Genomic DNA, 14,286 nt, shown 5'->3' with positions numbered 1-14,286 from the left:
TGGTATGCTGCTTTTTAAAATGTAATGTATGCAGTGTCCTCAGTACAAGGAAGCTCTGAGAAGAATCCCTCAGTTAGGACAGCACCATAACAGTCCCTCGTGTCCATGCTGTAGGAAAGCTCCTGGTTGCTCACTCCAGGAGGGGCTCTCACTGTCAGTGTGGTGTGTGTCCTCATCACAGTTTTATAACATATTGAGAAGCTGAGCTCCTTGCCTCTTACCCATGCCACAGGTCGCAGTGCATGAGGTCCATGATCCAAAACGCCAGGAAAACTCCGAAGAATCAATCTCGTTCTCATGGTCCGACTGCCGCTGGACTGTGTACTGGTATCGCACCCCAGGATTGGTCTCCTGAAACAGCAGCTGAAGAATAAACAAGCAGAGAGATCCGTATTATCCTCAAGCAGGGCGGCACCTTTGTGGTGAAATCGGAAGCCGGTGTGACCCGTCTAGCTTTATCTCCTCTGTTTGTACACCTTTCCCTTGCAAATTCTGAAGTTAATTTAATTAAGTGGCATGCTGGCTTCTGGGATGTTCCGCAGTTCTTACTTGTGCCTGAATGTAACTCACCCAGAGCTACTACTGGAAAAGTGTGAACTAAATCTCAATAAATAAATGCATTCCTGGCAGCCTAGAGGCTTTCCCTGGTGTCAGCCAGGACCGAAGGGTTAAAGCAGTTGCATGAAATGAACTGGCTCTTTCTTCAGGTTTCTGCATTGTGGTGTGATATTACAATGTTAAGATTGTGTGTTTGCAACAATGCTTCTGATTATAATTCATTCCACAGAACTTATTCAGGAGAGAACTGGCTAAAAATGTCCCCTAAAAACTTCATTCCTGACAGGAAAGAGCAGCGGATGAGAATCTGTACTTGCCCTAGAGAACATCCTGTGAACAGAGCCCAGGGTACTGGCTAAATACAGGAAATTGTGTAAATTGCACAGTCCTATTTCATTCCTCACCCCCTCACATCTTTTCCAGTGGGTGCTTAACCACATAGCTGGGTTTTAATTTCTTGGGCATGTATACTGATAAATTCTGTTTATATAAGTCACTATCCTGCTTATTTTCGAAGGAGAAGGGCGCCCATCTTCCGACACAAATCGGGAGATGGGCGTCTTTCTCCTTAGGTCGCCCAAATCGGCATAATTGAAAGCCGATTTTGGGTGTCCTCAACTGCTTTCCGTCACGGAGACGACCAAAGTTCAAAGGGGGAGTGTGTGTTGGCAGTGTACCGAAGGTGGGATGGGGGGTGTGGTTAACAGATGGGCGTCCTCGGTCAATAATGGAAAAAAGAACGGCGTCCCTGACAAGCATTTGGCCGACTTTACTTGGTCCATTTTTTTTCATGACCAAGCCTCAAAAAGGTGCCGGAACTGACCAGATGACCACCGTAGGGAATCAGGGATGACCTCCCCTGACTTCCCCAGTGGTCACTAACCACCTCCCACCCTGAAAAAAAACAACTTCAAAAACTTTTGTCTTTTTAGAGTATGTCCGTCGCTATGACTTTGTCCCTGCGACTGCAGTTGAGGACGTCCAAAATGTGGATGTTTCTGTGAGAAGGAGATCCATGCCTTTGCTATGCCTCCAACACCCTCTTTGTTCATTTATTTGGATTTTGGATCACAAGTAGCAACAGTGGGATTTTTGAACTGGCCACCTCTGGAGTGCACGACCAGTGCTCTAACCACTAGGCCACTCCTCCACTCCACTCTGCTCCCTTGAAATGTGGCCATCCCTGGGGGGGGGGGGCAGTATGCAGGTCCCTGGGAGGGGAGGTATGTGTGTGTCAGCAGAGGCATAATGAAGGTGTGGACGTCCTTCTTTCAAACATTTTGGTCATCCTCAACTGCCCCCCACAGGGATGGCCAAATTTCAAGGGAGTGGAGTAGAGTGGAGGAGTAACAGAGTGGTCTAGTGGCTAGAGCACTGGTCTTGCAATCTAGAGGTGGCTGGTTCAAGTCCCACTGCTACTACTTGTGATCCAAAATCCAAATAAATAAAGAGGGTGTCAGAGGCATAGCAAAGGCATGGATATCCTTCTCACAGAAAAAACCACATTTTGGACATCCTCAACTGCTGTCACTTCCCCTCCTTAGGAAGGAAATCATCTGCAAATGAGCTAACAGTGAGCAGCTCATTTGCATGAAATTTCCTTCATGCATGCCCGTTCCTTTCCAGATCGGTAAGGGAAGGGCTTTTTCCATTCAGTTAGTGGGACCAGTGCACTACGAATGCTGGCTCCTCCCATGACCAAATGGCTTGGATTTGGTTGTTTCTGAGATGGGTGTCCTCACTTTCCATTATCGCCAAAAACCAGGGACGACCATCTCTAAGGTCGACCTAAATTTCATGATTTGGGCTTCTCCGACCGTATTATCAAAACAAAAGATGAACGCCCATCTTGTTTCAATAATATGGGTTGCCCTGCCCCTTTGCAGGGCCATCCTTAGAAATGGGCACCCTTAGAGATGGGCGCCCCCGTTTGATTATCCCCCTCTATATTACCAAAAGTTATCCATCCAATGTGAAAGTGGATTTGCAGTAGAACCAGAAGTAATACAAAGGGCGGCTACATAATTTATGCATTCAATTATGAACAAAGAATACCAAGGGTAAGTTAACTCTATAAAGTTCTGGCTTTGAAGCACAGATAGGCTGACAATCTGCACAAACTTACATGTATAAATTATTCATAGCCTCCCGCCTGGAGCTACCCCATGGCCACAAAAGGGTCTATCACCAGCACAGTTCAGGTCCACCTGCACTTGCCGCTTGTGCTGTACACTAGCATCCTCCTTCCACCGACTGGGTTCCAACTCCCTCTGGGTGAGTATCCCACTCTCAAGGTGTTCCCCAGTGATTTCTAGGTTACTGGGGCCACGCTCCCAGTGGTCACACAGCTCCTAGAAAGCACCCACAGACCCAACACACAAACCACCAGGATTCTTAGTCAAGCAGAGGCAATAAACTAAAAATGTTTATTGTCATGAAAAAATTAGAACAATGAACAGAAAGGTGCAATCAGCAAACAGTAACACGTAACTGAAATATGGATTATTTATAAAACTATCTAAACATTTGTTTACTATCTAAATAGTACCTGGGGAGATCAGGACATCTGGAGGGGCATAATTGAACGGGGTGCCCAAGTTTTCCTGAGGGCGTCCTCGCGAAGGGGCGGGGAAACCCGTATTATTGAAACAAGATGGGCGTCCATCTTTCATTTCGATAGTACAATCGGGGACGCCCAAATCTCAACATTTAGGTCGACCTTAGAGATGGTCGTCCCCGGTTTTCAGCGATAATGGAAACCGAGGACGCCCATCTCAGAAACGACCAAGTCCAAGCCATTTGGTCATGGGAGAAGCCAGCATTCGTAGTGCACAGGTCCCCCTCACATGCCAGGACACCAACCGGGCACCCTAGGGGGCACTGCAGTGGACTTCAGAAATTGCCTCCAGGTGCAAAGCTCCCCTTACCTTGGGTGCTGAGCCCCCCCAAACCCCCCCCCCAAAGCCCACTACCCACAACTGTACAACACTACCATAGCCCTAAGGGGTGAAGGTGGGCACCTACATGTGGGTACAGTCGGTTTGTGGTGGGTTTTGAAGGGCTCACATTTACCACCACAAGTGTAACAGGTAGGGAGGGGGATGGGCCTGGGTCCGCCTGCCTGAAGTGCACTGCAGTACCCACTAAAACTGCTCCAGGGACCTGCATACTGCTGTCAGGGAGCTGGGTATGACATTTGAGGCTGGCACAGAGGCTGGCAAAAAATATTTTTAAAGTTTTTTTTAGGGTGGGAGGGGGTTAGTGACCACTGGGGGAGTAAGGGGGGGTCATCCCCAATTTCCTCCGGTGGTCATCTGGTCAGTTCGGGCACCTTTTTGAGACTTGGTCGCAAGAAAAAATGGACCAAGTAAAGTCGTCCAAGTGCTCGACAGGGACGCCCTTCTTTTTTCCATTATCAGCCAAGGACGCCCATGTGTTAAGCACGCCCCAGTCCCGCCTTCGCTATGCTTCCGACATGCTCCCATGAACTTTGGTCATCCCCGCAACGGAAAGCAGTTGAGGACGCCCAAAATCAGCTTTTGATTATGCCGATTTGGGCGACCGTGGGAGAAGGACGCCCATCTCCCAATTTGTGTTGAAAGATGGGCGCCCTTCTCTTTCGAAAATAAGCCTGATAGTCAACATGGATTTAGTGAAGGGAAATCTTGCCTCACCAATCTACTATATTTCTTTGAAGGGGTGAACAAACATGTGGATAAAGGTGAGCCGGTTGATATTGTGTATCTGGATTTTCAGAAGACATTTGACAAAGTACCTCATGAAAGACTCCAGAGGAAATTGGAGAGTCATGGGATAGGAGGTAGAGTTCTATTGTGGATTAAAAACTGGTTAAAAGATAGAAAACAGAGAGTAGGGTTAAATGGTCAGTATTCTTAATGGAGAAGGGTAGTTAGTGGGGTTTCCCAGGGGTCTGTGCTGGAACCGCTGCTTTTTAACATATTTATAAATGACCTATAGATGGGAGTAACTAGTGAGGTAATTAAATTTGCTGATGACACAAAGTTATTCAAAGTCATTAAATCGCAGGAGGATTGTGAAAAATTACAAGAGGACCTTACGAGACTGGGCGTCTAAATGGCAGATTACGTTTAATGTGAGCAAGTGCAAAGTGATGCATATGGGAAAGAGGAACCCGAATTATAGCTACGTCATGCAAGGTTCCACGTTAGGAGTCACAGACCAAAAAATGGATCTAGGTGTCGTTGTTGGTGATATTTTGAAACCTTCTGCTCAGTGTACTGCTGAGGCTAAGAAAGCAAATATAATGTTAGGTATTATTAGGAAAGAAATGGAAAACCAAACTGAGGATGTTAATGCCTTTGTATCACTCCATGGTGCGACCGTACCTCGAATATTGTGTTCAATTCTGGTCGCCGCATCTCAGAAAAGATATAATAGAATTAGAAAAGGTCCATAGAAGGGTGACGAAAATGATAAAGGGGATGGGACGACTTCCCTATGAGGAAAAGCTAAAGCGGCTAGGGCTCTTCAGCTTGGAGAAAAGGCGGCTGAGGGGAGATATGATAGAGGTCTATAAAATATTGAGTGGAGTTGAATGGGTAGATGTTTATGCTTTCCAAAAATACTAGGACTAGGGGGCATGCGATGAAGCTACAATGTAGTAAATTTAAAACGAATCGGAGATAATCTTTCTTCACTCAGCATGTAATTAAACTCTGGAATTCGTTGCCAGAGAATGTGGTAAAGGCGGTTAGCTTAGCGGAGTTTAAAAAAGGTCTGGACGGCTTCCTAAAGGAAAAGTCCATAGACCATTATTAAATGGACGGGGAAAATCCACTATTTCTGGGATAAGCAGTATAAAATGTTTTGTACTTTTTTGGGATCTTGCCAGGTATCTGTGACCTGGATTGGCCACTGTTGGAAACAGGATGCTGGGCTCGACGGACCTTTGGTCTTTCCCAGTATGGCAATACTTATGCACTTATGTATATTTATTCTTGGTTATTTTACTATTGTTATACTGTTAACAAAATTATAAGTTTTATGTTAAACTGTACTTTCTGTACACCGACTTGGGTGAATCTCTTCATAAAGGCCATTAATAAATCCCAATCAATCAATCAATCAATAAATATATTTACACCTGTGTGTAATTCACAACTCTGCCCAAAACCTGTTCTCAAACATCACTACATCCGGGTCAGACAAAATACCTTTGTGATATTTATCCCTTCAGGGTAATTAGCCTAAGGGTGTAATTTTATAAATTGCAGAATTTTTCATTCCATGGACTTCACAGGATTTTCAAAATACAAATATGTGCAGAAAAAGTCCCTACAAATATTTATTACTACTATGCAGATATTCTCCAGTAAAACTAGGAGCACAGTTCCAAACTCAGCCTCCAGGAACATATTCAGCTGCAGCAGAAAAATGGCCCAGTACATACACCTGTACCCCCACATAAAGGCCCATTTCCCCAGGTAAAGCAGCTCCCAGTAAGACGAAATGCAGCAGACCTAGTCCAGACTGCTCACCGACAGAGAAGTAAAGCAGCTCACCTGTAACAGGATAAATCGGCCAGAGAAATCCCTCTATCTCCTAAGCTACTGATGTAAGTGATGTGGCTCATGTGGGAACGGCTGGGCAGGAACCTTCTAGTTACACCATCTCTGCACCACTCATTTTCCCTGGCGAGGGGGGGGGGGGACTGTCACAGGGCATTTCTAAATGACTGAATCTCTTTTATTTAAATATATTTTATTAGAAAAATGGATACAAAATGGCAAGGATACAACAGTCAATCCAAACAATGGTAAAGATAAACAGCAATCACAAATGTAAAACAATCAGCATGAAAAGAGCTAAGAACAGTATCCTTGAAAAGCAATGAGAAGTATCCAATTTAACAAAATAACACCCACCCACAGTAGGGGAGAAAGGCTTGGACTCTTTGAGCCTCCACCCAAAGCCACCCCATCCCATACTACTCCCTGAATTCCCTACATCCCCAATCTCCCTGTTCCCCAAACTTAACCCCCTTCATTTAGAGAATTGTGACAAGCGAATCTCTTTAAAATTACCCTGATGCTTTGTGCACAGTAGGTGAGACAAAAGCTGTGTATAAAGGACACCACGAGGACCTTTCTCTGTTTGAATGATAGCATCACTTTTGGAACGGGGATGGAAACGACAGAGCAACTGGGTACTGTGAGAAGAAAAAGCGTACCTGAATCCAGACGGGCTCTATCGTGGGTCCTGGGGCTGTCAGATTTTCCCAGTTTCCTGTCCTCTCATAAGTAAAAGTGGTTCCTGCCACAGGGTAATTTCCATTCCACTGGATGGTCCAGCCACCATTTAGGAAATATTTGTCGGGATCCTCACTTCGCAGTGCAAGGAAGTTCCCGGCTTCTGCCATCTCTTCTATGCGGATCTCACGGGCACCGGCTGGAATCAACCCAATGTCTACATATCCTAAAAAGACCAATCTAGAGTCAAAAAAAGGAATTCACACATCCCAAAGAGACCAGAACACAAGGGATACACAGTAGTGCATGCAAAACTCTGTGGGGGCTGCCCCCTTTTAAGCACCCCAATGCTGCCTGTTCTGTTAGTAGAGACCCACATTGGCCCCCTTGAATGCAGACGCACCATCTACACCAAGTTCATGGCTTCCTATCCGTTTCCGCATACAGTTCAAACTCCTCTTATTGACCTATAAGTGCTTTCACTCTGCAGCTCCTCAGTACCTCTCCACTCTCATCTCTCCCTACATTCCTCCCCAGGAACTCCATTCACCGGGTAAATCTCTCTTATCTGCACCCTTCTCCTCCACTGCTAACTCCAGACTCAGTTCCTTTTATCTTGCTGCACCTTATGCCTAGAATAGACTTCCTGAGCCGGTACGTCAAGCTCCATCTCTGGTCGTCTTCAAATCTAAGCTAAAAGCCCACCTTTTTGATGCTGCTTTTAACTCCTAACCCTTATTCACTTGTTCAGAACCCTTATTTTATCATCCTCACTTTAATATTCCCTTATCTCTTGTTTGTCCTGTTTGTCCTAATTAGATTGTAAGCTCTGTGGAGCAGGGACTGTCTCTTCATGTTCAAATGTACAGCGCTGTGTACGTCTAATAGCGCTTTAGAAATGATAAGTAGTATTAGTAGGTGTCACCTAAGTCCGACATGCAACACACGTAACTTACAGTAATCTGTAAGCTGAGCATATAAGTGGCAACCCCAGCCACGCTCCACCTATGTACACGACATCTTGCAATTACACACTTATAGAAAAATGCATAGTGGAGTACATAAGCCACATAGAACTACTTGTGCTCAGTTACAACATCCTCTGTCTATTTAAAAAAGAAAGTTAAGCATTAGGGTAGGTAAAGGTTCTCTCTCTGTGTTTGATTTGCACCCACGTCCCCCAGCTCTCATATCATGTTAATTGGCCTACCATAGCAATATCATAACTATAAATCATAGCTCTTATGTTGCCAATTAACATGATAAGCGGGAAATCCTTAACCACAAAACATAAGTGGGGATTTTGATTAACAAGTGATTATCCCCTAATAATAGATTAATTCTAGTCCTTACCACGTCAATGGAATAGCGTAAAATATACCTAACCTAAGAGTCTTTATGTTAGTTTAAGTAGCCCTATGGCCTTCTAATACCCCGATGGTCAAATTCCCCACACTGTTCTGAACAGCGCTGAAAAATTAGCACCAGAACGGCACGGGGAATTAAAGCCCTCCTAATAGCATGCCCAAGCCACAGACCTCCCACAAGAGCTGCTTGAAAGGTCCAGGCTGTCGAAAAGCCCAGACCTGTCAAACAGAGCTGGAGGCCCCCCTCTAGCAGTGCAACTCCCCCACCCCCGAGAGGGCTCGAGGGACCCTCTCCCGTGTACCTCGAATCTACGGAGAAGGGCGTAGCACTCCCAACTTCTTACAGTGCTGCCTCCTGGGATGTACTGGAGAAACTCACATTTGTAGGGGCCTATTCCTAGGAGGCAGAGGTTAGGATGATCATTGTAGCTGGTAATTCAATCAACAGGAATGCAGACAGCTGGGTGGCTAATGGGCACGAGGGTCTGCTTGGTAACGTGATAAACCTCATGCATCTCCTAAAGAGGATCTCAGACATTGCTCGTGAGGAGACAGCTATTGTGGTATATGGAGGTCCTTTCAAAAGCACGGTCTCTTCCTCCTTCTCACCTGGATAGTATGACCATATGATCTTCCCCATCACAAATGGAATCTGACTACATTCTAACTCTCCAGGTCTCTTTTTAGACTTCTGGGCATTTGCATCAGATAATGTCAAGGGTACCTGGTCAAAACAACCCCGACAAAATGGCCACGACAAAAAAGCTCCAAACAAAAAAAGCTCCCGACATAATAGTCCCTGACATAACGGCCACTGTCAAAACGGCCAAAGGAGCAACATTCCATACTACAAATCCCAGGGCAAGCAGTGGCTTCCCATGTCTGTCTCAATAGTAGACTATGGACTTTTCCTCCAGGAATTTGTCCAAACCTTTTTTAAACTCAGGTACACTAACTGCTGTTACCACATCCTCCAGCAAAGAGTTCAAGAGCTTAACTATTTGTTGAGTGAAAAAATATTTCCTCTTATTTGTTTGAAAAGTATTTCCATGCAACTTCCTCAAGTGTCCCCTAGTCTTTGTACTTTTGAAACAAGTAAAAAATCGATTTACTTCTACTCGTTCTACACCACTCAGGATTTTGTAGACTTTAATCATATCTCCCCTCATCCATCTCTTTTCCAAGCTGAAGATCCCTAACCTCTTTAGCCTTTCCTCATATGGGAGGAGTTCCAACCCCTTTATCATTTTGGTCGCTCTTCTTTGAACCTTTTCTAATTCCAATATATCTTTTTTGAGATAAGGTGACCAGAACTGAACGTCTCCATGTGCGTTCCTCCCCTCTAACTTATATCCATGGTCCCTCTCCCTTCCCTTCCATCTATGTGTTACCCCCATCCCACACACACTTCCCTTCTATCCATGTGCAGAATAATGTCCTCTCCCTTCCCTTCCATCCATATGGATCCCTCACTTCTCTTCCCTTCTATGTGCATTTCCCCCTTTCCCTTCCATCCATGTGCACAATTTCCCCCTCTCCCTTCCATCGATGTACAGCTTCTCACCCCCCCTCCGGTTCTCCCCCTGTGAATCCAGTATGCCTTCCTACCTCCCACTGCCCTCCTCCCTGTGGACCTACAGATTTATAGATTTGGCCAACAGTGGTGGCAGCGATTATGTCTAGCTCCCTCCGGCTGCCCTGAAGCTTTCCCTCTGCCACATCCTTCCCACGTGGCAACAGGAAGTTGTGACAAAGGGAAGGACCTTGGAGCTGGTTGGACAGAGTGCCTGCTGTAATCATTGCCGCTGCAAGTATGGAGGCCCGCGGGAGCAGATGGAGGTAGTAAAACTATGCCGAACCCGTAGGAAGGAACAGGGGGAAGGGAGGTAAGTAGGAGATGCTGGACTGCTGGAGGGATTTGGGGGTGGCATTTGCCACCCCATAATGATGCCTGTGCCTGCAGATCCCAGCGGACTCCATGGCACACCTGGGGAGCAGCCACAGCAGAGCAGCTGGAAAACGCTGCCCTATGCAGTCTATGAAGATGTTTTAACATGTAGTATGTTGACACTGAGTAACATGCAATGACACACTCTGTACTGTTGTTTGAATATTTTTACTGCTGCAATTATCTACTGGCTATGCCCAGCTTATTCTTGCTGAACAGCACCTTGGATGGATGTCTTTAAAAATACATTAAATCTGTTCTACTAAATAAAAGTTGACTGAGCAGCTTTTAAACTAGAACGTGGGAGAAAAACTGAGAGGAGCTTGTGTTTTGGAGTAAGGTGTCTTGAAGAGATACTGACAACATACAGATGTTAGAAAATCCTCACAGAAAGGTTATGATAAAAGCGGAAGTATCCTAGGAATATTTAAAGAACAGAGATAATACTAATTATAAAAAATAAAATATGGTATTCCCCAAATTACTCCAGTCAACTGCTAGGTAGGTTGTACATACATAAAAAAAACATATTTTGGTTTGTCCGTATGTGGATTCGCAGAAGTCTAGAAGACAGACCTCATAGACCTACCAACCAGAAACACAACAGGATCAACACGAACATACCTCAATCTCCACCACCCAAGCTGCAAAGGACTCAAATACAAATGAACCTATGCATCCAGCTTTTCCTACATAAGCACACAACTATGGAACGCCTTACCAAAAGCCGTGAAAACAACTTATGATCACCTAAACTTCCGGAAATCATTAAAAACTAACCTGTTCAAAAAGGCATACCCTACCAACCCTACTTAAATGCCTGAAACCTACAACACAATCAAAACTAAAAAGCGTAACGGACAACACATCTCTTCCACTCGATTCCCTATTGTGTCTGTACACACAAACCTTATTCTACCACAACATTACTGTATTTGTTCATACCGGAATTGGTGAACGCCCCTCCGGTACTATGTACTGTAAGCCACATTGAGCCTGCAAATAGGTGGGAAAACGTGGGATACAAATGTAACAAATAAATAAATAAATAAATATGATTGAGGCAGAAAATGAAGACTTAGCTGTTAGCACTTTTCGGACATTTAGCTCCGATTCTCTCCGTTTTACCAAGCCCTACTTGCTCTTCCTCCATTACATTTGGAATATAGTCAGCGAAACGATCCGCTAAAATCTTAGCTATTATCTTAATAACGACATTGATAAGAGATATCGGATTATAAGACTCACAAATTGTAAACCACCTGGTTTGGGGATTAAGGTAATCAGCGCATCATTCAAACCTAAAGCGAAAAAAAAACCAGCCTAGGGGTGCCAGTGATCCAGTATTTGTTTTTAACTTTCATAATAATTTTTATACATATGTATAACAAGGATTTATACAAGAAATAAAACAGAAAGTCATCCAAAACTGATTTTCCATATCCATTACCATTATCCAAAAGTCCACATCAAAAGTAGAGTTCAGAATACTTTACTAAGAATATACTCTCAAAAGAAAATTAATTGATCAAATTTGCCAGATCTCAAACTTTCTCAAATTCCAATAGACATTTCTCCAGCTGTGTAGGATCATAGAATATATACTTCCGCTCCTTAAAATGCACCAAGCCAACTGCATTGTAAACACACACAAAAAATGTTACTCTAATCTTTAATAACAAAAACTGTTTCCTACGTTCTTGACTGACTTCAGTCACATCTGGAAAAATGTGTATGGGTTGCCTACAGAACATCTGCTTTTTCACTTTAAAGTAAGATTTCTCACTTTCAGGTGCAAAGGTCACCAAAAGGGTAGCTCCAGTCTAGAGGTAATAATATCTTGAGCATCTTCTAACAAAAGCCATTAATTCCCTGGCCCTAAACCAGGCACCAACTACATCAACAGCTTCCTCATTAGACCTTGTCACAGAAACTGGCAAATAGGAACATTTCCACAATAAGAATAGAATCAACATCCTCCAACACTAACGTTTCTCTAAAGTATTTCCGTAACAACTGCTAGGCAGATGTTAAAGAGGAAACTGGGCTCCTTTTACAAAGCAGTGCTATCGATTAGCGTGCACTGAATGCAAAGAAGGCCGTGGAAATTGAATGGGCTTCCTCACATTCAGGCTTTGTAAAAGGAACCCTCTATCCTATGATGCATTGTTAGGCTATTCTTTACAGCGTAAACGTGCACAGCTGGTAAAGTTTTAACCTGCCCTTGCACTACATTTTAACAAAGTATCCAAATTAGTGATCTTACATTGCAATTCTGAAGTACTAGTAACAACATTTCAGGAAAACGTACATAACTGAGCAATCTTCCCCGTCAACATTTTCTCTATTCCGGTGAGCAATCGCCAAATATCAATTAAGGAAATCAGTCCTTCCTCAACTGTCCTCAAAGGCATATCCAGAGGGAAAGGGAACTGGGACTTGACATACTGCCTTTCTGAGGTTTTTGCAACTACATTCAAAGCAGTTCACATATATTCAGGTACTAGACTGCCCCAATTTGATTGACTGCACTTTTTGTCCTTTAGATTGTAAGCTCCTTTGAGCAGGGACTGTCCTCTGTGTTAAATTGTACAGCGCTGCGTAACCCTGGTAGCGCTTTAGAAATGTTAAGTAGTAGTAGTACCAGGGGCAATGGAGGGTTAAGTGACTTGCCCAGAATCACAAGGAGCTGCAGTGGGAATTGAACCCAGTTCCCCAGAATCAAAGTCTGCTGCACTAACCACTAGGCTAGTCCTCCACTAGCAACATTCCATGTAGAAGCCTGCCCTTGCAGATCAGCGACGTGGCCGCGCAGGCTTCTGTATATTTGCAGGACGTCAGACTCACAGAAACAGAAGCCTGCGCGGCCACATCGCTGATCTGCAAGGGCAGGCTTCTACATGGAATGTTGCTAGTAAAATAGCTCACAATATCAATGTCTCTGGTAACATTCAACTGCTAATAAACACAAACCAGGACTCAAAAGCCACCTACTGCGAGTAAGTGTAGTAACAAACAGTTATTTCACCCGTATGTGATCAATAATTTTTAATTTTTATGTGTAGAGTACCCTCAGATATAAACCACCGTGACTGCAGTCAATAATGCTGCTACAACGTGGCATAGCACTTCTTTCATTGGGTAACTCCTACTGAATTTTTTTGGGGTAAAGAGCAACCTCTGCTCATATTTTTTTGCATCCCAATCACCACAGTGCTATAAAATCACTTATTCATTTGTTTAAAAGATTACATATACTAGGTGACACAGTTCTGCCAGAGAGGCAAGAACTCACGAGATAAGTGTACAGTTTTTTTCACCTAGTATATGTAATCTTTTAAACAAATGAATAAGTGATTTTATAGCACTGTGGTGATTGGGATGCAAAAAAATATGAGCAGAGGTTGCTCTTTACCCCAAAAAAATTCAGTAGGAGTTACCCAATGAAAGAAGTGCTATGCCACGTTGTAGCAGCATTATTGACTGCAGTCACGGTGGTTTATATCTGAGGGTACTCTACACATAAAAATTAAAAATTATTGATCACATACGGGTGAAATAACTGTTTGTTACTACACTTACTCGCAGTAGGTGGCTTTTGAGTCCTGGTTTGTGTTTATTAGCTAGTAAAATAGCAACATTCCATGTAGAATCTCAAATAGTAGCAACAGAATCTCCAATAGTAGCAACATTCCATGTAAAATCTCAAATAGTAGCAACAGAATCTCAATAGTAGCAACATTCCCTGTAGAATCTCAAATAGTAGCAACAGAATCTCAAATAGTAGCAACAGAATCTCCAATAGTAGCAACATTCCATGTAGAATCTCCAATAGTAGCAACAGAATCTCCAATAGTAGCAACATTCCATGTAAAATCTCAAATAGTAGCAACAGAATCTCAAATAATAGCAACAGAATCTCCAATAGTAGCAACATTCCATGTAAAATCTCCAATAGTAGCAACAGAATCTCCAATAGTAGCAACATTCCATGTAGAATCTCAAATATTAGCAACAGAATCTCAATAGTAGCAACATTCCATGTAGAATCTCAAATAGGGAAGGGAAAGGGACTTGACATACAGCCTTTCTGAGGTTTTTGCAACTACATTCAAAGTGCTGTACATAATATATACAGGTACTTATTTGTACCTGGGGCAATGGAGGGTTAAGTGACTTGCCC

General features: G+C 43.6%; 1 protein-coding gene across 4 annotated transcripts in view; it reads right to left on the bottom strand.

The window, feature by feature from the left end:
* The window catches only part of ADAMTS7 (ADAM metallopeptidase with thrombospondin type 1 motif 7), a 218,563-nt gene that overhangs the window by 45,222 nt on the left and 159,055 nt on the right, over positions 1-14,286 (bottom strand). For all 4 annotated transcript variants that reach the window (XM_030189820.1, XM_030189821.1, XM_030189823.1 and 1 more), the window contains exons 15-16: positions 6,770-7,014; positions 222-363 (exon numbers count right to left, since the gene is read on the bottom strand). In XM_030189820.1, the coding sequence (XP_030045680.1) occupies positions 222-363; positions 6,770-7,014 (387 nt within the window). The remainder of the gene's footprint in view (positions 1-221; positions 364-6,769; positions 7,015-14,286) is intronic.

The sequence above is a fragment of the Microcaecilia unicolor genome, chromosome 1, assembly GCF_901765095.1.
Source record: "Microcaecilia unicolor chromosome 1, aMicUni1.1, whole genome shotgun sequence".
Classification (NCBI taxonomy): domain Eukaryota; kingdom Metazoa; phylum Chordata; class Amphibia; order Gymnophiona; family Siphonopidae; genus Microcaecilia; species Microcaecilia unicolor.
Note: the sequence above shows the minus strand (reverse complement) of the source record. Positions and strands in the feature narration are given on the sequence as shown.